Below are 22,191 nucleotides of genomic sequence, written 5' to 3' on the forward strand. Positions count from 1 at the left end.
GCATTCCCCCCACGTGTCCAGGCTTTCTCTGCCCACCCCAGGCAGCCATGAGTGGGGACTACACAGCCACAGTGTCTCCATGCTTTGGCTCTGGGCCCCTCTGCAGGGACTGGGACCAGTCTGGAGCACCAGGCAGACACTGACACACTCGAGCAGGGACAAGGACTAGCATGCAGGGAGAGGATCCTTCCCAGGCAGGACTTCATGCACTTGGAAAAGGCTGTGGCCTGGGACACTCAGACTTTGATGTGGAGACAAACAGGGGCCCTGGCAGTGGACAGGGAAGCTGAGTCTCCTGAGGACCCTGCTCATCCCCAGAGTTGTGCAGCCACAGATCTTTTCTTCACCAGTGGACACCCCTTGGATCCAACCTCTGGCCTACAACTGGCAGCTTTCCAGCCTCCATCCACTCTTTACATACAGGGCAGCCTGCCTATGGCTACCCTGAAGGCAGAGCACCCCACAGCTCTCCCCCTTGTGCACCCTGGGGTCCTGTGGCCATCACTACTGGGGTTGGTGGCCAAGGTGTGTCCCCCTGGTCCTCTGTGCCTGCCAGGTCTCTGCAGGCAGGCCCCAGGTGGGCTCAGACCCATTTCCTTGCAGCACGTTGTAAAGAGCACAGCGGGTTCTTAACATCTTTATTAGTTAGTTGGTTTATTTCCAACGGAGTAACTCCTCTCTACAGCAATAGGTTAGTTAAATCCGGTTTACATATTGCTGTCTCATGAGTGCTGCGGCCTCCATGCCGCTGTGACAAAACCAGGCTGCACTCAGACAGGAAAATGTGTTAAATTCTGCTGTGACTGGGAAAAAAAGGAAAACCAACAAAAATCAAAAGAACAAACCACCAGGGAAAACCAAACCAACCAACCAACAAAACCAAGGTGAGGAACTGAAGGCGAGCACGGCCACACCACCTCCAGGGAAACCACACGGCACTGCTTGGACAAGAATGCAAGGAGGAGTGAACCCAAAAAGGTCAGGGATTGGGCAAACCCTTATATATATATTATGTATAGGTATTTATATATATATATCATCTGGAAGGACACGCTGAGAAAACAAGAGATCGCAGCGCTATCTACCATAAAAAGGAGCTACGTAGCTTTCAGAGTCACACCAAGAAGGAAGCACACAGCAGAACAAAGGGGGGGACAAAGGGGCACACTGGTGTTTTGGGGTGGCCTTTTACTAGGGGAGGGTTTGGGTGGGGCACGGGTCTCAGGGCCAAAAGCCCTCATACACCCGCTGGGAGCCCCAGGAGCTCTGTGCCCTTCACTGGGGAGCAGGGATGGGGTCTGAGGGTAGAATGTTTTTGTGGGGCTGGCTGGGACCTGCTTCCAGCGGGCTGGTTCTGCTCGCCCAGGCGGTGGCACCTGGTGGGTTCCCTGCTCAGGTCCACCTACAGAGACCTGAGCACCCATCACCAGGGCCAGGGCCATCCTTACGTGTGCCTCACAGCGCGCCCAGGAGGGGCTGGGCACGGCTGCTCCAGCAGCAGAGGCTGGGTGGCCATCACTGGGGGTGTGCAATGACAGGGGTCTCCGTGCCGAGTGGAGAGGCAAGAGCCACGTGGAGTTGGTGGGGGGCCCCACGGCCTGGGGGGAGCCAAGCCCTTGAGAGAAGCCCCGCTCAGTGTGCAGGCAAAATGCTGGAGGTGGGCTGTGGATTTGGGGAGCCACGGTGGGTCTGGCCAGCCATGTGAGCAAAGCCAGACAATGGAGTGCTCCCCACATCCCATGTGTCACCCCACAGTGTCAGCACCTTGTGGTGAGGCACCCTGCGGGGCAGAGGGTGCTGAGGGCTCCCCAGCATGGCAGGGGGAGTGTCTCGTCTTATTGCTAACGGCTCCTCGGTGATGACACCCACAGGTTGTGGCAAAACTTGAGGTGGGATTTGCTGTGTGACATCCCCTAAAACAGTGGCCTCTGGACCCTGGCAGGCTTAGCCGAAGAGCTGGGAGTGGAACTGATAGTGTGGAGGGGCCAAGCCAGCCAATTCCCCCCTCCCCAGTGCATTTCTGGTGGCAGGCGGTAATTGTCCTTCTTGCAACAAGGGACAAAGAAATTGCCACCACCGGTGGCAGGGGGACACTCATGCCACCCTTCTGCCCTTACAGCTTCTGGAGTAGGGCTGACCCCTCTTCACTTGCCCCAGGGCAGCCCTCAGGGTACATGACCAGGGCAAAGGGACAGTTTGGGATGTGATTTCTCACGAGGCTCAGCCAGCTCTGGGGTAGCAAGTCCTGGGTGTGCTGGGGGATCCTGTGCTAGCTCTCCCTAGAGAGGGCCATCAGGGAGAAATGAAAACTGCATCCCTAGGAACAGACCAGTGACCTCCCAGTAAGCGCTGCTCCCTGTTCTGTCTTCCTTTTGATCAGCCATCAATTGAACTTGGGAGACCAACCTACCTCCTGTGTCCTCTCCACGTGCTGTCCCATCCCATCACTCCATCCCATCCCAACATCCTGTCCCCATCTCACCACCCTGACCCTGCTACCCCATCCTGGCCCTGTCCCCCTGCCACCCACCCTCCCAAGCCAGGGCCAAGCCGATGCTAGGGAGGGTGAGGACCAATGCAGAACCATGTGTGACTGCTGGACGAAGCCCCTCTCCTTCTCCTGTACCAGACAAGGGGATGAGGCCAACGGCAAAGAAGACAAATTGACCCCGAAGAAGCGAGGGCCCTGGTGGAGGATGTCCACGGGGCGGGTGGGTGCTGGCGGGATGCTGACGGATGGGAGATGGCTCTGAAGGAGACGTCGGCGGCGGGCGTGGACCTCAGCACGATACCTCCATGGTGTGGTTGATCTGCCCCATGGCCTCGGTGCTCTCCGAGTGGGTGCAGGCACGTGGGCGGGTGCCATCCACGGAGCTGGCGCTGGTGAGGGAGGCCGTGCGGGAGCGTGCCAGGCGGGTCATGCTGGCAGATGGCACTGCACGGGCACAGACAGACGGCCAGGGTGCTCAGATCCCTCTGAAAACCTGAGGGACTGAGCCAACATTGCCACCAGCCCTGCTCCCCGATGCGACTGAGCCTGGGCACAAGCTTGCAGCAAGCAGTGCTGTGACAACACGAGCAGCTCCAGGTAAGGGACAGCAGGGCAGGGCTGCTGGGCAGGCTGAACACCAGGCTCACTCCTGGGCATGCAACCTCTGGGCATCAGGCAGTGGGAACCCCTGACTACCATGCTCCAGGAAAGAAGTGAGCTGGGATCAGAGCTCCCCTGGCTGCCCAGGGTGTGCAGGGAAGGTGGAACCCTCCCCAAGCCAGGATGGCCAGTGGGCACAGCTCCTGGAAGAGGGAAAAGTGGTCACACTGCCAAGACTGTGCCTACATGGAGGGGGAATTCTCTGAATGCCATTTGTCAGCCCCCAGCCCTGGCTTAGGGTGCCATCTCAGGCAAAGCAGAGCGAGGCAGTGGGCATCTGGCAGGGAAGGGCCAGTCCTGCACCCAGGCTGCTCCCAAGGGTGCCCAGGCAGCTGGAGGGCACAGGCCAGGCAGGCACCATGCAGCAGCGGGCACTGAGCAGTACCTGTGCCTCCACTCAGCCTCCGATCCTTCAGGTGGGTGACTGGCAGGGGCAGGAGAAGGGCAGGGAGGGCAGAGAGAGAGTGTCAGCCCTGTCAGCCACTCCTCTGGGCCAGGAGCCCCTGCCCAGCCCGCGTGTGCCTGCACACGGAGCTGTCCCTGTGCACACGGACTGCACACACACATACACACACACACACGTGCAGCAGACCTGCAAACACACACACATGTGCACGTGGATTTTGCAAGCATGCACACACAGGTATAAACACACACACACATGGTCTTAAACTGCACACACACATGCACAGACATCTGCACGTGAGCTCTGCTTGTCTTTGTCGCACACACACAGCCCCTGCTCGTGCACGCCCACACACACACACACATGCAAACCAACACAGGGAGCCTGACACACATTTGTACACACAGAGCCCTTGTACACACATCTGTGTGCACACAGAGCCTGTACACCCCACTCCCCTGTGGACACACGGACAGACAGACCTGCAGCAGGTCAGCACACGTGCACACCAGCACACACAGACCCACACCAGCCCCACACCCAGCCCCAGCACTCACTGTAGCCCATGCCTTGCAGGAAGTACTTGAAGGCTTCAGTCAGCTTGCCTGGCTGTAGGGAGAGAGCAGAGTGAGCTGAGCTGAGGCAGCACTGAGGCTGAGATCCCCTCTCAGCCCCAAGCAGCTTCCTGCAGCCCCAGTGTGAGACCCCTATGCCCTCATCAGCCCATGCCCAGGTAGCCAAGGACAGCACCAGTGCATGTCTCAGGGCCCAGTATGCCCAGGTAACTGGAGAAATTGTGAAGGCTCACCTGTGTGACCTGGGGCAGCCCACCAGAGTCAGCCATCTGCAAAGAGAAGGTCCTGCTTAATTTGGGAGGGTGCCTGTACTGCTCACCATCCCCCCGTACCCACTGGCTGGATGCCACTGCTGGAGTCACCCTGCTCTCCCCATACACCCCCAGCTCCAAGGGCCACGATGGACATGGAATGGAGAGATGGGGACACCCTGCAGCCCTGGGGCAGAAGGCAATGGGGCACTTCATAGGCAGCAGGAACCTCTCTACTGCCCCTTGCCACCAGCCTACCTTCAGGAATGTGGTGTTGGTGGGATCCAGCTTGGAGTTACACTCCACCTGCAAGCAAGAGAAATTATATTAGCACCCTAGGAAGCCAGGAGCCAAGAAGAAGTAGTCCACTGGCCCACATCATTCCAGCTGGCAAATCCCACCCCAGGCAGGAGCAGACAGGGCACTAGGTGAGCCCTGAGCCCACAGGACCACCATCCCTGCCATGGGACACAGGGGAATATCCTCCCATGAGTCTGGGCAAGGAATGAGAGGTGAGGGGGACTGGTGAGGCATTCTGTGTCACACGTGTGTGTACATGCACACAAGTGTGCCAGCAGCTGTGTGGGTGCACATGGCCAAGCAGGCAGTGTGCCCGTGTGCCGACACATCCGAGCGTGCACAGCGTGAGCACATCTGGGCATAGGAAGAAGGGGAAGTTTTCCAGGTGTGGCGACAAGGCACAGCTGCACAGGTGCCCACACAAGCAGGCGGGTCTGCACATGAGCAGGCTCCCACCCCCAGGAGCTGCTGTGTGTCTGAGCAGGCAGTGAACATGTGCGTGCCCGTGCGTGGGCATCGCCCGCCTGCCACCCTGCAGGCACTGCCCCAGCACTCACCACCCCCTCCTCAGCAGGCGCGTTGTCTCCGACCACCAGCATCACGGGGCAGCTGGAAGTGAGAGGAGAAAGGTCAGGGTTTGCTCTGAGTGAATTCCCCTGCCCCGGGACCCCTCCATGGCTTGCTGTTGTGACTCTTACCGCAGCGTCTTGGCATTGGGCACAGTCCCGGGCCGGTTGATGTCCAGGTCCCTGCGGCTGATGGAGGAGAAAGGCCAGTGTGAGCTCATGGGCAGGTGCCACCACTGATGCCATAGCACAAGAATCAGGCCACTGCCAGCCCTGAGAAGTCGCACCCAGCCCCGCTGTCCCAGCACCTTGTGCATGGAGGATGCTGTAGCCATCTCTGCCATGGCCTGTGCCACAGGATGCAGCACCCAGCAGAGTGGCAGGGCTCCCAACCCCCTGCATGCATGGGACAGCATCTCTGCCCCCTTTCCCAGGCCTGTGCCAACATCCAGTGCAGGAGGAGACGTGGGAATGTGTACCCATGGCAGTGGGCTCTGGGACATGGCAAGGCTTTGGCCCAGGTGCCACCACTGCTACATCCCCAGCCAGCAGAGGCAGACAGCTTTGCACTGCTGCCTGCATGCACTGGAGGGTGATGACAGCACCCAACAGGGTCTGGGTTTTCACAGTGACCTCAGAGCCACCCACCAGCACTGCAGCCCCTCACCCTAGCACAGACAGGGATGCAGCCCAGCAGCAGGGCTGCCTGGAGCACTCACCCATTGTACATGTTGAGGAAGAGCTGGAGGTTGAACTGGTTCACCACGCTGCCGATCTGCTGCCGGTAACTCTGCACCAGCTCCGTGTTGTTCATCAGCTCCTCCTGTGTCAGCAGGGGATGCAGTTCAGGGCAGGTGCTGGGGATACACCCTGCTCCCCAAGTCCTGCCCATGCCAGCCAGCACAGACGAGAAGGGGGATGCTGGGCAATGCAGCTGGGCACAGTGGTGCTGCACACCCAGGCAGGACATGGGCATGGGTCACACACTCATCAAGGTTAAGCCTCAGAGCAGGTAGGGCTTGACTGACCCCAACCCTGTATGTGGGACAGGTGCAGTGGCACTGTGGCAGCTGGCAGGGCACAGCCCAGGTGACCCAGCTGGGATGCTGGGCTGGGGGCTGGTGGCAGGGGTCTGGAGGATGCACAGCCCTTACCTGGCTGAACAGGTGGGACAGGACAATGTCGGGCAGCGTGCTGGTGAGGCCGGAGAGCTGCGGAGGGAGCACAGGGAGTTACTGCACTGCCGTGGCTGCCTCCTGCCCCAGGAAGCCGCCAGGACTGGGAGGAGGGGTCAGGCCCTGCCCACCTTGGCAGCTGCCCAGTCAATCCAGCCTTTGCCGTTGGGGTCGATGTTCATAAGGACCAGCCCTTCGACCAGGTCAGGGAAGATGAGCTGCAGTGAGCAAGAGGGGAGAGGCTCAGAGGGGAGGGGAGATGTGCCCTGGGCAGCCCCCTACCAGAGCCACTGCACAGGCATTGCATGGAGCTGATGTGACCCCATCCTGGGAGCAATGTGAGACCTGTGGCAAGACTGCCCAGCTGTCCTGGGTCCCCCAACCACCCTGGAGCCTCTGCAGCAACAGAGACTGCCTGGAGGTATCAGCTCCTGCTGTTCCCCATGCCCTGGACTGACAGCAGGTACAAACAACTCAAGACCAGCCCATGCCAGCCCCAGGCTCACCGCAAACTTGGCCAGCACGTAGGCTCCTGCCCCAACACCGATCCCGATCACATACTTGAACCTGGAAATATGGAGAGGTCCATGTGAGGGACAGCAGGCTTCAACACGTTCCCTGGGACACCCCTCCACCCACAGCAAGAAGACTTGCAGGATGCCAGCTTACAGGGACAACTCCCCCAGCCCCAAATCCTTGTCTTCTGTCCATCTCCCTGCCCAGGACCCTCAGCCAGCAGCTGTGGAAGAGAGGCTGACTCACCCGAAATGCTGCACCACGCTGGGTAACATGGCAGCCAGCTGGTCCATGGATGGATACTGGTACCTGTGGCACAGGGAGGCACAGGATTGTGGTTATGGAACCTGTTCAGAGCAGAATGACTGGGACAGGGCAGCTGGGCTGCCTGAAATGGGCAGGGAAATGCCACCCACCTGCAAACCACCCACCCTGGGCCAGTCATCTGCCACAGGCTTTGGCACAGTTTGGAAACACGCACAGGCAGGGCACAACTGCCAGGCAGCAACAACCCAAGGGGCAGGGAGGTGACCCCCAGCAGGCACAGCGAGCCCCTGCAGCTGGCACCTACCCCTGAGGGAACTGTGAGGCTCCTGCCTGCTGTCCTGGTGCATCCACGTGGCACACCACAAAGTGCTTCGTGATCTCCTGCATGTCCTCGTAGTTGAAGAAGGTGTTGAAACAAAGCTTGTCTGTCAAAGGGCAGGTGGGTATCAGAAACCAAACACCCCAACATTGGGGCCTGGTGGGCCAGGGGAGCATGGACAGCAGCTGCCCACCCTCCCACCACCCTTCAACCAGGAGGTGACATGCCACCAAAACCATCCCATCCCCTTCCCTCCAGGCTCCTTGTCCTCCCAGCACGGACTACAGCTGCTGTTAGCAGGGGCTGCATCCCTACAGGTGTCAGGAGGCATGAGGATGGACAGACACAGCCAGAATGAGGAGTTTGGGGTGACCTCATTGGGGAGCCCCAGAAGGATGGGACTGAAAGATGCAGAGCCCAGGACTGCAAGACTACCCAGTGGGCAGCAGGATTAACAGCCTGGGGTATTAGCCCTGTCCAAAATCCCCAGAAAGGGCTCAAGCAAACAGAGGATCTGAGGAACAGCTGCAAATCTCCCTGCTTGGAAAGAGTCAAAGAAACATTCCCAAGAATGTGGACATTCTGTGGACAAGACTCCAGCTTTGCAGTGGGACACAGACACTGCTGGGGCTTGGAGGGGTCCTATCCCATGGCATCAGTGCTGGGACATCCCTCCCAAAACGTGGGGTGAGGCAGGTTGTGAGGCCCATTGCAGCCAGCGTGACGTGTACCTGAACGGGCAGAGCTGCTGCAATGGTGACACAGCTCATGTGCACGTCAGTGACTCAGCCTCAGCCGCCAACAGAGCGGGACATGCTTCTCCCCACTCACAGGGAATTGGGCATCCTGGCTCAGCTGGGGGACACAGCCTGGGACAGGGCTCTGGGTGCAGGTCTAGGGCTGCAGGCTGAGAGAAAGTGCAGCATCTGCACATCAGAGCCTCAGCTCGGGGTGCCTCCTTCCCTGCCATTCCCTGTCTCTTTTGTCCCCACTCTGCCCTGCTGCCAGTTGGGTCCATGCTCTGAATACCAACGGGCTGGCAGCAGCAGTGAGGACCAGCCCAACATCCCCCATGTCCCATCCCTGCCTGCTGTGGGCAGGCAGCCAGCCAGCACCGGGGTGGCCAAGCACTCCTGGCTCTGCCTGGCCTGGGCTTTGTGTCCAGCTGAGCATCCAAACTCCCCTGGTGCTTTCAGATGCCCTGTGCAGCCACGGCTGGAGGCAAAGGAGCTGAGCCAGGGGTGATGTCCTGGCACTCCGTGGAGCCTGGGGCTCAGCCCTGCCTGCCCTGCACCCCAGGCCGGGAGCAGCACTCACGGTTGAGGCCCACATCGTGGTAGGTCAGGATGGCCGGGCGGTTCCCCTTGGGAGAGCCCCGGATGACCACGTGCAGCAGCCCGTAGGGGGTCTCAATGTCGTGTTCCTGGGGAAGAGGAGAGATGGGGTGATGCCCACCTGCCCTAAGGCATTCTTTCATCCTCTCCTGCCCTGCCATCACACCCTTCCCTGCTGCTTCCCCAAATGGCTGGGTCCCATGGTAAGACATGGGAAAGAGGAGCAGCTGTCCCAGGAAAAAAAAAAAACAGCTCTGGGTATCCCAGAGGGGACAGAAAGCAGGACAAATCATGAGGGAAGGGAAGGGAAGGGAAGGGAAGGGAAGGGAAGGGAAGGGAAGGGAAGGGAAGGGAAGGGAAGGGAAGACTCTGGATAGGATCATAGGATGCAGGATTGGACATGTGTCTCATGGGATGGGATCGCAAGATGGTATCAAGGGATAGATCCAAGAGGGCTTGAGAGAGAAGGATAACAGGATGGGACAGGTGGACCACAGCACAGAAGAGGAGATCTTCAAGGGCGTGAGACTGAGAAAATTTTGGCAACATGGTAGGGGCTGACAGCATGGCCTAGCTGGGTACAGTTTCGATGTATCTGGGACAAACAGGCATAGGTCAGACCCTGGACATCACTCCAGGAAATGCTGCAACTGATCCCAAAATTACAGCTAAAGTAACTTTAAAACCCCTGGTCTGAAATGGCAGTGCCCCTGCACAGAGACAAAAACTACCCTGTGCCTCAGTTTCCCTGTCTAGGAGGGCTCCTTTCCTTCCTCATCCTTGCTCCTAGCCAGCACAGGAAACTGAGCCCAGGTGGTCCCCAAGGACAAGGGAGCAGAGGTCCCCTCCAGATGCCCGCGCCCACCAGCCAGTCCAGCAGCAGTGACCTGGAGGCTGGGATCTGCTGGGTGCAGGAGCAGCATGTGCTGAGCAGGGCAGGGGATGGTGGCAGGGTGCCCAAGCATCACGGTCCTCACTGCTGGCACTGGCAGCCCCACGGCTGGGCTGGTGGGAGGGGAGCAGGTACGTGGATGCTCACGCGGGTTACGCGCCACCAAGGACTCTGAAGGGCACGGGCCTGGGTGGGAGGAACAGCCTGGGGACAGGGTCTCCTCACTGCAGTGCCTCCCCTCACTGAGACCTGCTGTCCCTGGGGGAACATGGTGGCCAAAAGCAGGACCAGGGCTCTGTGGAGACGGCACTTCACACCCAAGGGCACCCTGACCCCATCCTTCATCCACAGCTGTCCCTCCACCCCCTGCAGCTGCATCAGCCCATGAGCAGTGACATCCCTCTGCAACAACAGACTGGGACACTGAGGCAGAGGAAGGGCCTGGCCCAAGGTCACAGAGCAGGAGATATCCATGTGGATATCTCCTGGTCCTGGGCACAGGGCTGCCTCCTTGCTATCACCATCCCCATGGTCCTCATCACATGCCCAACAGCTCAGCTTTCAATCCTACCCCAAAATCACCTGCCCAAGGTAGCAGATCCAGCCTCAGCACTGCTCCTTCCCGTCCCCCACCCTCCACCAAGACAGGCACATCCTGCCCGTGGTGCAGCCTCTGCAGCACCGCTGGCTACCACAGCCCTGCCCTTTGCCGCAGGATGCTCGCTGGGGGAAGAGCCTTGGGATGCAGGGACACACGCAGTAAGGAGAGAGGAGCACAGATAACACACAGCAAGGAGAGAGGGGCACAGACAACCCACAACAAGGCGAGAGGAGCACACACAACCCACAGCCCCAGCGAGGAGGGGCATGGGGGTCTCAGCATCCATAGGTGTCTGACAGAGCCCACCCATGGCCAGGCTACCTGCTCACCGCTGCAGCGCTCCCACCTCACTCACCCCCTCTGCACCAGCCTGTTGCCATCGGGTGTTGCCATCACCGCAGAGGCAGAAAGCAGCTGAGGGCTTGTTTCAAAACAGCCAGAGAGCCTCTCCCTCTGCAGCTCAGGGGGTGGGCAAGGGGCAGTGTGCCCCCGTCAGCACACAGCCCCAGCACGGGCCACAGCTGCTCAGCCTCGGCACAGCATCTCTGCCGGCCTCGGGGAGGACACGCTCAAGGACAATGCGTCCCCAAAACCTGCAGCACATCAGGGATGCGGCAGCAGGGCTGGGCGAAGGAAGGGCTCCCCAGCAGCGGGTCTTCCCTGCCCCAATGCCTGCCTGACCCACGCCGAGCCCTGCTGGCTGCAAAGGCCCAGCCTGAGCAAGCAGGAGAGACGCTGGGGCAAAACACCTGGGGAAGGAGGGAGAAAGGGCAGCGAGCACGGGAACGGCGGTACCTACCCCATCCCAGCACTCCGGCATGGCGAGGAACTGGGCGGATGAGGATGCTCAGGCAGCGTGGGCCAAGCTGGAGGTCCGGGTGTGGGGCACGGTAACGCAGCAGCCGGGGCTAAGCTGAGCTCTGCGCTGGCTCAGCCCCTCGGCTGGATTTATAGCGGAGCCCCAGCCCTGCGCTGAGCCCTCCCTCGCCCTTCCCCCTCGGCAGGTTTGGCCTCCATTGCAGGCGAGCGCCGCGATGGAGCCAGCACTCAGCCATTGGCTGCCGCGGGAATTATTCATGCTCCAATTGGCCCCAAATACCCTTGTTTATGAAGAAAAAACGCCTGGCACCGTGCGGTACCTTCTCCATCTTCCCTCTCTCGGCAGACGGAGGCAGGCGGGATGTCTGGACTGGCATCCCGTGAGCAGCCCCAGCACGGTCGGGGCAGTGCTCGCTGTGCCCGCTGCACACACCGGGCTGCAGCCCCACTGAGCCCCACTGAGCCACACTGAGCCCCACTGAGCCCCACAGAGCCACACAGAGCCACACTGAGCCCCAGAGAGCCACACAGAGCCACACTGAGCCACACAGAGCCACACTGAGCCCCACAGAGCCACACTGAGCCCGCAGCCGCCCAGGCCAAGGCCCTGCAGCCATGCCCGGGCAGGGCAGCACACACACAGCCACAGATGGACACGGGCACACACTAAAAAACAGGAGAAGGACACAGCAGGCGTGCTGTGCCACGTGCACGTGACCACGCGTGTCCATGCACAGGAACACGTTCCAACACAGGCCGGGCAAAACCCTGTCAGCCAGGGGGAAAACTGGGAGAGTTAATACCATACCCACACCGAAGCACATGCACCCCACAAAATGCTTGTGGCTCATCCCCCAGACCAGGCCCCGTGTGTGTCAGTACCTGTTCCTGTACATGTCGTGCACACCAGGAGCACACCTGCTGCATCCTCCTCCCGTGTGCTCAGCACGGATGCCACGGCCATCACTAGTGCTGGTGGATGCACAGCGAGCTGCACACCTGCAGAACCTTCTGCAGGTGTGCACAGAGGGGCACACACATGTCCACACCTGTGTCACCTCACCCAGCAGCACACTCATCCCACCTGCTGCGGGATGATGGCACACAGGGGATGTGCAGGGTTTAGTCCTGACCTAGGCATTGCCAGTGGCAGGCAAATAAAGCAGAAGAGACAATCCAGCAGCTCCAAGGGGTTGGATCATGTCCCTGGACTGACACATGCTGTGTGCATGCACACACATGTGAGTATTCCCATGTGCACGTGTGATTTCTTCCCTGATTCCAACAGGGATTCCTCTTACCACCACCGCCCCAAAACCCCCCAGCAGTCTGTGGGTGCCCTCCCCCTGCACCCTCCCTGCCCTGCCCAGCTTGGCATGACCAGCACAAAGCTGGGCAATCATGGATGGAGAAGGAGGCCCACAGTCCCTTCACTGCCTTTCAGGAACCCACTGAAAGCCATGTCCTACAAACAAGCCAGGGCTGCACAGCCAGAAGGTCTGGATGTGGGAGGAAGGACAGGCAGGCAGAGGGATGACATTCACACTGCTTCCACCAGAAAGAGGTTTTACTCTGACTGCTTTGTCCTGTGGGGAGCTCAGACCCAGGTCTGGAAAGAGGCATCTCTGAAAGTGAAGGACCATGTGTGATGGGGAAGCCCAGCTCCCAGGTGGTTCCTGGCACTCCAGGTGCCATTTTTGGTTTCCCCAGCCCTGCTGCCTGTAGAGCCAAAGACCATGACAGCCACAGTTCCCAGAAAAAAAACAAGAGATGCAGAGGCACAAAAAAAGACAGGAAGTGGTTAACAGAGGACAGAAGGGGTAGAAGAGCCAAGGTGAATGCAAAAGGGCTTCAAGGAGATGGGAGGGCTGAGCAAGGCTGACTTTGCTGGAGTAGCGTCAAATGGGATCACCACTGCCTTGGCCACTAGCCCACTTGCCAGGCAGGTGGCCCAGACCTCCTGCAGGATCCAGGGCACCCAGGTCCCAGGGCACCTTCCCCCAGCTCTCCTGCACCTTGGCTTATGTCTCAAGGGCTTTACTTTGGCTGATGGCAGAAGTGGGGGCTCCCCAGGCCCCCCACTGCCCCAGCCATGCCTGACATCCCATCAATGACTGCTCTAGAGAGGAGCAGACAGGCAGTGAAGAGTTAAACTGGGGGCTGGATTGGATTTGTCCCAATGAGGTGAGCCTAGAAAATTGGGTAAGGTCTCCCCAAGGAATGGCAGCCCCCAGCCTTTGCACTGCACCAACTTGCAAATGTCAGAGTGGAGAAAAGGAGGTGGTTGCCCTGGCGTAGCCCAGGAAACTCAGCCCATCCCTGCCCAGAGGCCCTTGGAGGGAAACCAAGAGGTCACAGGGTCTGGCTGGCTTGGGAAAAGCTGCCTTGGTTGTTGCCCAATTCCTTTTTTAGGTCCTGAAGGCATGGAGGTTTATCCCTGTGGCATTTGCTGTCCAGAACTGCTCCACTTGGGCACCACCAGGGACACAGTTCAGTGCCACCATGGGCCAACCCCTGAAATACACAACGATTGTCCTGGGAGGGTCATTGCTCTTTAATATCCCCTGGGAGGGTCATTGCTCTTTAATATCCCCTATGTGCCAACCAAGCCCTGCCCAGCACAGCTGAGCCAGAGCCATAGTGGTGCCTCTGGTGCTACTGAGAGCCCCGGGCAGCGTGGCACTGCCAGCTCCCTCCCCTCCTCACCTCCCTCTCCCTACTCTCTCTCTCTCTCTGGTGACACCAGGAGGTTTGGTTTCCCCTCCAGTGGCAAACAGAAGCCCTGAGCAAGCAGAGAAAGGAGCAGCCCAGCCCTGCAGACCCTGCTGCTCCCAGCTCCAGCACCTCACCAGCTTTGGAGCTGCTGGGGAGGGCAGCATTTTAATTATTTTGTGGCTTTTGAGAGGGCCATCAGGTATGTCCCACTCTGTGAACCACAGCAGCCAACACCCAGCACCCTGCCAAAGGCCTTGCTTCCTTACCTGCATGGGAGTGGGCCAGCCCCAAAATTCTGGGCCTGCTAAAACAGGGACCTGTGCTCCCCTACCCTTATCTCAGGATGAATGAATTCCACATGTATTTTTTCCTTACAGGGGCTGTTGTTTCAGTGCTGTACCTGCAAGAGCTCAGCCATGACCACCACTCTCCCCATGGTCCCACTGCTGACAAAGTGGCAGCACACAACCTGAAGTTGTGACAATCACTGGTGTCCCCTGGCAGGGGAACACTTTGGGAGGGGGACAGGGAGCACTACCCACTACCCTCCCTCTCCAGGGAGCCTGGTGCAGGATGAGCCTTGGCAGGGGTGTGAGAGGGATGCAGACCAACGTGGGAGCCAGGCATGAGCTGAGCTCCCATGAGTGCTGGAGCTGTATCGTGGGGCTCCTCTGGAGAGCAGAAATGGAGGTACAAGATGGGCAGGTGCCAGCCAAGGGAGCAGAGGGGCCCTGCTCTCCAAGAGAGGTGGGTGGTATAGGGGGCAATGCCCCAGCCCTCCAAAAGAGAAAGAGGATTTCAAACATCCTTATGTAAGCAGGGAGCTGGCATCGCCTGGGAAACCATTGCCATGGCAATGGTAGAGGGGCTGGAAAAGCAGCTCGGCCTTCCTGAGAAGAAATTGCCTGTTTTAAAGGTTTTGTCCCCAGCCCATGGCCAAGTGCCCACCAGCCACATCTGAGCGCCAGCACAGAGATGCCTGGCAGCATCCCCCTGTCCCCTTCTGACAAGGACCATGATGGATGTGCAACCTCATGTACAAACACTGACCAGGCACTGCATCCCATGAAAAAAGGGACAGCAACACCCCTGAGTCCACTCAGTGCCCCCCAGCCTTCCCCTGACAGAGGCTGCTGTTCCATGTGAAACCCAGGGGTGGGCAGCACCTCCCACGGCTGGTCCTACCTTCCAGTCTGTGTCCACAGTGGAGAGGAAGACATCTGAGTTCTCCTGGGATGAGAAGGAGCCATTAGGGACGGAGACACCCCTCACTTCTGCAGCGCCCTCCCACCCAGCTCACAAAGGGGTGACACCACAGGCACCACTCCCAGGGCTGCAGGGGACACAGTGCCCACACACACACACTTCCACAACAGCTGCACACACTTGCATGTGTTACCTGAGGTGTGCACACACACAAGTATGTGGGAGCATTATGTGCAACCTCTGCACACGCATTCATCATCCCTCCAGACCTCACCTGTGCTTGGCCACGCGGCTGATCACCGCGAGCACGCACACACTCAGGAGCACTAATGTGCACCCAAAACCAGCACACACACAGAGTACCACCCCAGTACCAGCACACAGCCCCTCCACCCCTCCCAAACTCCCATGTCCTGGTGCCCCACATGCAGGAGCCAGAGCCAGCGTGGTCACCAAACTCACCAGCTCGGCGTCCTGTCCCCGCAGCAGCGGCTTCTCCTCGGTGAAGCGCAGCTCGTGCAGCCCTGCCATGGTCATCTCCTGCAGCAGCAGCCCTGCCAGGGCAAGGCACATGTCAGGGCAGGTCCTTTCCTTGGTCCTCTTTACCCCAGCCCTCCAGAGCTTCATGGGGCTCCCTCCCATAGGGATGGGACCCAAATCAGCTTCACTCCACCCATCTACTATGGGCACTTGGTGCTTCAGCTTGTCCAGGGGCTGCAGTGAGCCCCTCTGCTGGGAGCTGCAGTAGGCACAGAGCAGACAGTGCCTAGATGAGCTCAGCTCCCAGCTCCAGGTCCAGTAGTCCCAGACCTGGGACTACCCAGGTCCAGTTCTCCCAGTTAAGGACAAACCTATCTCCAGGGTATGATCTTGAGCAAACTGAGGGGCCAGCCTCATCTGTCCATGCTGGTCACCTCAGTAAGTGCCCAACCCAGAGCAAGAACATCCAAATTTCCATCCCAGCTTTCAGCATCAGTCAAAGATAGAAAATCCAACTTTTTGGCTAGTTTTAGGCTGCAGATATATATCGATGGGACAGAGGGAGATCTCCCTGCACAGGCAGAAGTAGGGGTGATGTTTCTCAGCCATGCTGGGAGGCAGAGGGATGTTCCAAGAAGAAAGAGAACAGCGAGACAGCCTGAAGTTTGTATAGCAATGATGGAAGAAATCCAGATGTGAAGCCTTTGCTCCCAAAGTCTTCTTCTTGACTGTGAATCAGGTGCTGGCCTGTTGGTACCTCAGCCCCATGACTTGGAGGGACAGACTTCTCCATGGAGCCACTGCTCAGCAGCGGTGTGAGACTGGGTGCTGCTGACCTCAACCAACACTGGCATCTCCAAAAACACCCCCAGGCACAAGCCTGGCTCAGAGAGCAAAAGAGAGCAAGATCAGCAGCTGCCTGCACACAGAATGGGAACACAGGGAACAGTCCAGGCTCCCCTGTGTTTAGATGGGATGGGTACCTGGCAAATCCCAGTGCCAGGGAATTATCTGCACTCAAGCAGGATCCAGACCTCAAGCATTGCCTTTGCAGCCTCTGTTTTCACCCCTTCCACAAGACCAAGCCTTCGGACAAGCTGTTGCTTCTCCAAATGGGCCAGCACTGATCCCACACCCTCCCAGCTGCCTCCCCCCATGCAATCTCCCAGGACACATTGGGGATGCTCTGGGCTGTACAAGCACCACAGCAGACACAGACCCACTCCATCCACACAGCCTCAGCTGAGCCTGCTTCACACTTTGTCCATCTCCAAACCTAGGTCAGTCCATGCTGACGATGTGGGAAGGCCAAGATATGCCACAGATATTGCAAAGCCATCAGGAATACATGAGCTGGTGATAAACTGCCCTCCAAAGTCAGGTTTTGCTCCACCGACCGGGTTTTCCATTCAAAACTCAAGCAGGCTGTGCCACCTGCCTGCTTCCTGCAGATACGGCACTTTGCCTTGCTCCTTGGGAGCCATCCAACAATCCAGAACTGTTTGGAGGGAGAAACACCACTGCGAAGCCTCTCGAGATTCCCAGGGCACCCAGCACCAGGAGTATCCGTGTCACCCCCTGCCCAGAGGGTCCCACCAGGCCAGGAGATGTTGAGAGGTGCCATCAGCCCCAAGGAGAGGCAGAAGTGAGGGGCACACTGCTCCAGGCTGGGCTGTGCTGCTGGGGAGGTGGCTCTGTGCACAGGGACAGCCCTGGCCCACAGCCCACCAGCACAGCCGAGCCAGCACAGCCTGCAGAGCCACCAACCAAGCAACTCCACAACCCCAGGGGAGAAAACAGGAGAAAAATCAACCTCACCAATAGCTGGGTCTGGAGGAGAGCAGGAGCGTCCCACGCTGAGCACACCAACCCACCGTGTGGCCACAGCCCAGGGTGGCTGGGAACAGCACTTAGTGTATGGTGAATGCCTTTATTAATTACAGCCTGCAGCTAATATGGGAGGGAGGGAGGGTGGCTGAGCCATGAGGAAAGGCCCCGTGACCCTTTTTTGTGTGGTGGGGGCAAAGCTGGCTCAGGGGGGACGTGGCAGAGCCCTGCCCCAACAGCATCCCCTGCACGGGGTGGACAGTCTCCTAAAGTGCTGCTGAGTGTGGGAATAGAGGAGGGATCAGTAAGTCAGGGATCAGTAAGCAGGGTCACAGCCATGCTGCCACCTTTCCTGGGTGCTCTGCATCCCACACCACCCCACAGGAACCCTCATCCCACCATGGCAGCGTAGCTGTGGGGCTGTGGGCAGTCTCACCCAGCCCCACTGGGCCACCATCGCTGTGGAGGGCTGGTGAGGAAGCCACAGCTCCAGGTCTCCTAGCCAAAACAACTTGGCTCCCATCTTATGCCAGGGTAATGTGCCCAGCAATGAGCCCTTTTCCTTGCAGCTCACCCCAATGCTCCCCAACAAGCACCCATTCCCAGGGTTCCACCCAAACACACCCATCTCTGTTCCCACTCTGCCTCCCAGTGTGGTGCCACAGTTTCCTCAGCACAGCCAGGACATGTCTCTTCCCTAATTCCCAATCAGTTCCAAACCCAGCAGGACATAAGTGCTCTGTCTGGGACTTGTGCTCTGCCCACCAGGGCCCTGGCACTGTGTATATAGATGGGGACAGGAACAGCCACACTGGCTTACCTTCCCCAGGGACCTGCAGCCCATTGCTGGCTAACTGGAGAACAAGCTTGTAGCACTATTATTATTATTATTATTATTATTATTATTATTATTATTGTTACAACATTATCACGACAAGGCTTTGAGCTGCATTTCACACTTGGGAGCATGTTTGGTCACAGGGCAGGGATCCCTCAGATGTCACCTCAGTCTCACAGGAGTCCCCACACTGACTACCTGCGTGCTGGCCTGGCACGGATGCGGTGCCCACAGGATGTTGGCACGGACACCTCGGGCTGACTGAGCAGCGTGCAACAAACAGGCAGACAAATCGGGAGAAGTGAGGGCTGGCCCCTGCCAGGCAGTGAAGCCAAGGCAGCCTTCAGTGAGGCTGGGAGAGGGAGGAAGGGAACTTGCAGCTCAGTCTGAGCCACAGCAGTGTGCCTACAGCATTGCCCCCCGAGCAGAATGGATGGGGGAGCATGATGGGGTGAAGGAAAACCCCAGTGTGACAGTCTGGGCCACATCCTGCTCCACCGGTGCAGGAGGAGCGGCCACAGCTTTCTCTGAACCCGTGAGGGGCACAGGTCTGCAGCCCAGCAGCCCCCACAAACCAGCCCAAGAGTGTGGTCCACCTGAGGGGTGCAGGACCGGGCAGCCACACCATGGGAGCCGCCAGGCCGGGGGACACGGTGCCACTGATGCAAGGGCTGGGCAGCACAGGGTCTGGGGTGGCGGTGGCAGCCTGGGGCTTTGGGGGGGCTCAGGCTGTCTCGCAGTGGCTGTTGCTAAGAGCAGCCTCCTTCACAGCCCAGCGCATTCGTCGGGGCAGCGGGGAGACTCCCAGGGGAGGTTGACTGAGGAGCCGGGAGGCACCGCAGGGATGCTCCAGCAATTCCCCGCGCACCCCCACCCCCGGCTGTCTGCTGGCCGCCCCCTTTGCCAGGAGCTGCCGACTCCGTTCCTCCTTCCCCAGCACCCCCGGGCTGGGCTTTCCCCGCCGCAGCAAGGCATCACCTCCCGGACCCCGGAACGGACCCGACCCCGGCACCCACACCTAGGGAGCCAAAGCAGGGTGCGGGGGGTGGGGGCAGCTCCATCTCCTCGGCAGGGGCTGGGGGCTGAAGGCTCTCGCCACCCTGGCCCCATCGCCCCACCGCCCCTCCTCGTTCCACAGCCCCCGCTCCCGGCACGGGCGGCCGGGCCGTACCTGTCAGGAGCTCGATCTTGTGCCGGAGCACCTTCATGCCGGGGCGGCGGGTCCCGGCGGGCGGGGCGGGCTGCGAGGGGGCGGCGGCGGCCCCGGCGCGGGGGGCGAGCGGAGCCGGAGCCGGAGCCGGAGCCGGAGCCGGAGCCGGTGCCGGTGCCGGTGCGAGGTGCGCGGGGCGGCGCAGGGGCTGGGCTGGGCACGGCCCCGCCGGCCGGATCCTCCTCCCTTCGCTGGGGCCGGAGGGGAGGGACGGGGCCGGGATCGGGGACGGGGGCACCAGGAGAACAACGGTGCTGAGGGAGGCGGGAGCGAAGGGGAGATGGAGACTGCGGGGGTTTCGCGGAGCGCCGGGGGCTGCGGGGGGTTGCACGGGGGATGGAGGCTGCCGAGGACACACATCCCCCGCTAGGGAACCATTTCGGTCCCAGGGTGGGACCGTGATGGCCAATAGGTCCAACAGGTCCCTGTGGTAGTGGAGTCCCAGAAGCAGGGGCAGCGGGAGCCCTCGGGAGCCCCAGGGATGGCACAAGGGTCTGGGTCTCCCTGAGAGCAGGGGAAGGTGATAATCAAGGTGCTCGGGAAGGATCTGGGACAGGAGGGAACACCTGGGCACAACAATGATACTTGGAACACAGCCTTTGGTGGCTAAGGGATGTAGGGAGTCCTGGAGAGTGGGGACATGAAGGACAAAAGGCTTGGGAGTATCCAGGAACAAAACCACGGATGACAAGGGAGCTGAGAGTCCTTTGGGGCATGGGAATACAGGTTCTCCTGAGCATAGGATGGTCCTGATCAAGGTTGCCAGGTGGTTCCAGGATAAGAAGGACCTGTGCAATGAAGGTCCCCACAGCAGGGCCATGATGGTCTGGGGCTGTGAGGGAATGGGGATCGTGACAGTCAAGAAGGATCACCCAGGAGGGGAGGCTGTGACTGGGGTCATGATGACCCTACGCACACTGATGCTGGAGGTGTAGCATGGCAGCCATTTGGGGCAGAACAGGAGGTTGTGAATCACTTGAATTCTCCTGAATTGGGACAATTAGGACATGGAGAACAGAGGGCTTTGGCCTGCCCCAGAGCAAGGGTTGAATCCTGCTTTTCTCCACACTACACAAGCCTATTCTGCCACTATTCCTTCCTCTGTACTTCTGTGATATCACTTTAACTGATTTTTTTCCCCATAGCTAGGGATGTAACAGCCTCCATTCCCATCGTGCCCGAGGCAACTGCACAGGACATACCATCCAAAACTGGCTCTTATCAAAACATGGGGAGCTCCTGAGGACCCCATCACCTCCTCTCAATGGGCTTGGTTCCTCATCACCTGGGTTGAATCAGGTATCTCAGAGCTCAGCCTCACTGCCCCTCAGCCAGCCACAGTAGCCAACAGACCCCTCTGCTTCAGGGCACCTGTGCCTGCTGTGCCAGGGGGTGCCTTGAGAGCAGCCACAGGCAGTCATCCTACAAACAGCTGCTGAGGGGCTGGAGAAATGTCTGCTCATACTGACATTCATCCCTGGTACATCAATTTTAACAGCTTGTCCCAGGCTTTTTGGATGGCAACCAAATTTCAGCTGATTTCAACCTCTCCCGCTGAGTCACCACGAGTTCTGCATCCAGGCTGCATTCGCCTTTTCACCTCAAAGAGAGGAAAAGCCCTCAGGGAGCTCAGGGACTCTTAAATCCCTCAAGTAGGAGCCAGCCCCTCACCCAGCCCTTCAATGGGATCAGATCTTCCCTGCTTTCAGTGCTGTTTTTCCCCCTCTTCTGTGAGTCCAGCAGCCAAGGGGTTTTCTCTGAACTGGTCAAAGATGAGACAGTGTTGGTTCTGATCTTCCTGATATTGCACACATTTAAATCTCCTCCTCCTCCTCTTCCTTCAGTTGCCAGGGGTTTCTATGGGAATAAATTCTTTTTCATGCTTGGGATTTATCTTCTCCTCAGCAGTCACACCTTCAAGTAGAGAGGCAGAGGGGGCCAGAACTGCTGAACCCATGGACGCCATTGGTGGCAAGAGGGTGGTGGCAGGACTAGAGGCCCTGGGACCTTTCATTTTTCCTGTCTCTGGAAGAAAGCGGGAAAGATTTCATTAAAAAGGCAGAAACCATAAAACTCCCAACAAAAATGCTCCAGCATGACCAAAGTTCCCATTGTGATGGTGCCATCTCGACCTGGCAGAGGTGAGCTGGGACCCCTAACCCTGTCGCAGGCAGCTCTGCACCCCTTGGCCACCCTTCCCACAGTGGCACCCAGTGCTGGCAGTGCCACAAGGACCCCTCCTGTGGTGGGCAGCTGGTGGTGGACAGAGCACACAGCTGCCATCAGCAGAGAGGGATGTAGAGGTGACCAGCTGGGAAGCAGAGGTCTGAATCCAAGCCCTGAGGCAGGGCAGGGCAGGGCACATGTCCACAGCTCCAGGCTGCAGCCTGTGCTGCACACAGGCTGATTTGGGGCAGGAGGAGAAGCAGCCTGGGGCAGATGTGCTGGCTGCCCAGGCTGGCTGTGCAGGCACCAGCAGGATCAATGTGCCTGTATTGAAGGGTTTATGGGGATCGGGTACCACCCCGAGGCACAGGCATCCAGTGACGATGTGCAGAGGAGTCACAGCTAAATTTAGCCTCATTTGTGCGTGAGTGTGATGTTTTTATTCCTGCCCTTAAATAAAAACATTGTTTGGAGCCAGTGGCTGCTGGTTCTGCTTTGCTCAGCCCTGGACCTTGGATGGGTTGTTTCAGTCAAGCTATTCAAAAGAGGGAGAAACAAGAATAAGCAGTTGGTGAGA

General features: G+C 59.0%; 1 protein-coding gene across 2 annotated transcripts; it reads right to left on the minus strand.

Annotated features, from left to right (window-relative positions):
* Positions 1–621: 621 nt before the first annotated feature.
* Positions 622–19,564, minus strand: NDRG4 (NDRG family member 4). 2 transcript variants are annotated; one of them, XM_041458722.1, is made up of 17 exons: positions 19,410–19,564; positions 15,556–15,647; positions 15,073–15,117; positions 8,844–8,949; positions 7,512–7,632; positions 7,187–7,249; positions 6,931–6,991; positions 6,556–6,642; positions 6,404–6,460; positions 5,969–6,072; positions 5,382–5,438; positions 5,241–5,292; positions 4,642–4,689; positions 4,366–4,401; positions 4,115–4,166; positions 3,537–3,575; positions 622–2,935 (listed from the first exon to the last, which is right to left on the minus strand). In XM_041458722.1, exons 1-17 carry the CDS (start codon positions 19,444–19,446, stop codon positions 2,781–2,783), a joined length of 1,212 nt encoding a protein of 403 aa, XP_041314656.1. In that variant the 5' UTR covers positions 19,447–19,564; the 3' UTR covers positions 622–2,780. The 2 variants fall into 2 exon arrangements, with proteins under 2 accessions (XP_041314656.1, XP_041314657.1); XM_041458723.1 differs by lacking the exon at positions 3,537–3,575 and having other exon boundaries at positions 19,410–19,563.
* Between the last annotated feature and the right edge of the window lie 2,627 nt (positions 19,565–22,191).

The sequence above is a fragment of the Pyrgilauda ruficollis genome, unplaced genomic scaffold, assembly GCF_017590135.1.
Source record: "Pyrgilauda ruficollis isolate IOZ18807 unplaced genomic scaffold, ASM1759013v1 scaffold13, whole genome shotgun sequence".
Classification (NCBI taxonomy): Eukaryota; Metazoa; Chordata; class Aves; order Passeriformes; family Passeridae; genus Pyrgilauda; species Pyrgilauda ruficollis.

What these genes read in the sequence shown, in the direction of transcription:
- NDRG4 (XM_041458722.1), bottom strand. Translation starts at nt 19,446, where the DNA reads ATGAAGGTGCTCCGGCACAAGATCGAGCTCCTGACAG. An exon ending in GGGGACAGGACGCCGAGCTG is followed by an intron (nt 15,118 to 15,555) that starts GTGAGTTTGGTG and finishes TTCTCATCCCAG; the next exon opens with GAGAACTCAGATGTCTTCCT. An exon ending in AGCGTGGTGCAGCATTTCGG is followed by an intron (nt 6,992 to 7,186) that starts GTGAGTCAGCCT and finishes CCATATTTCCAG; the next exon opens with GTTCAAGTATGTGATCGGGA.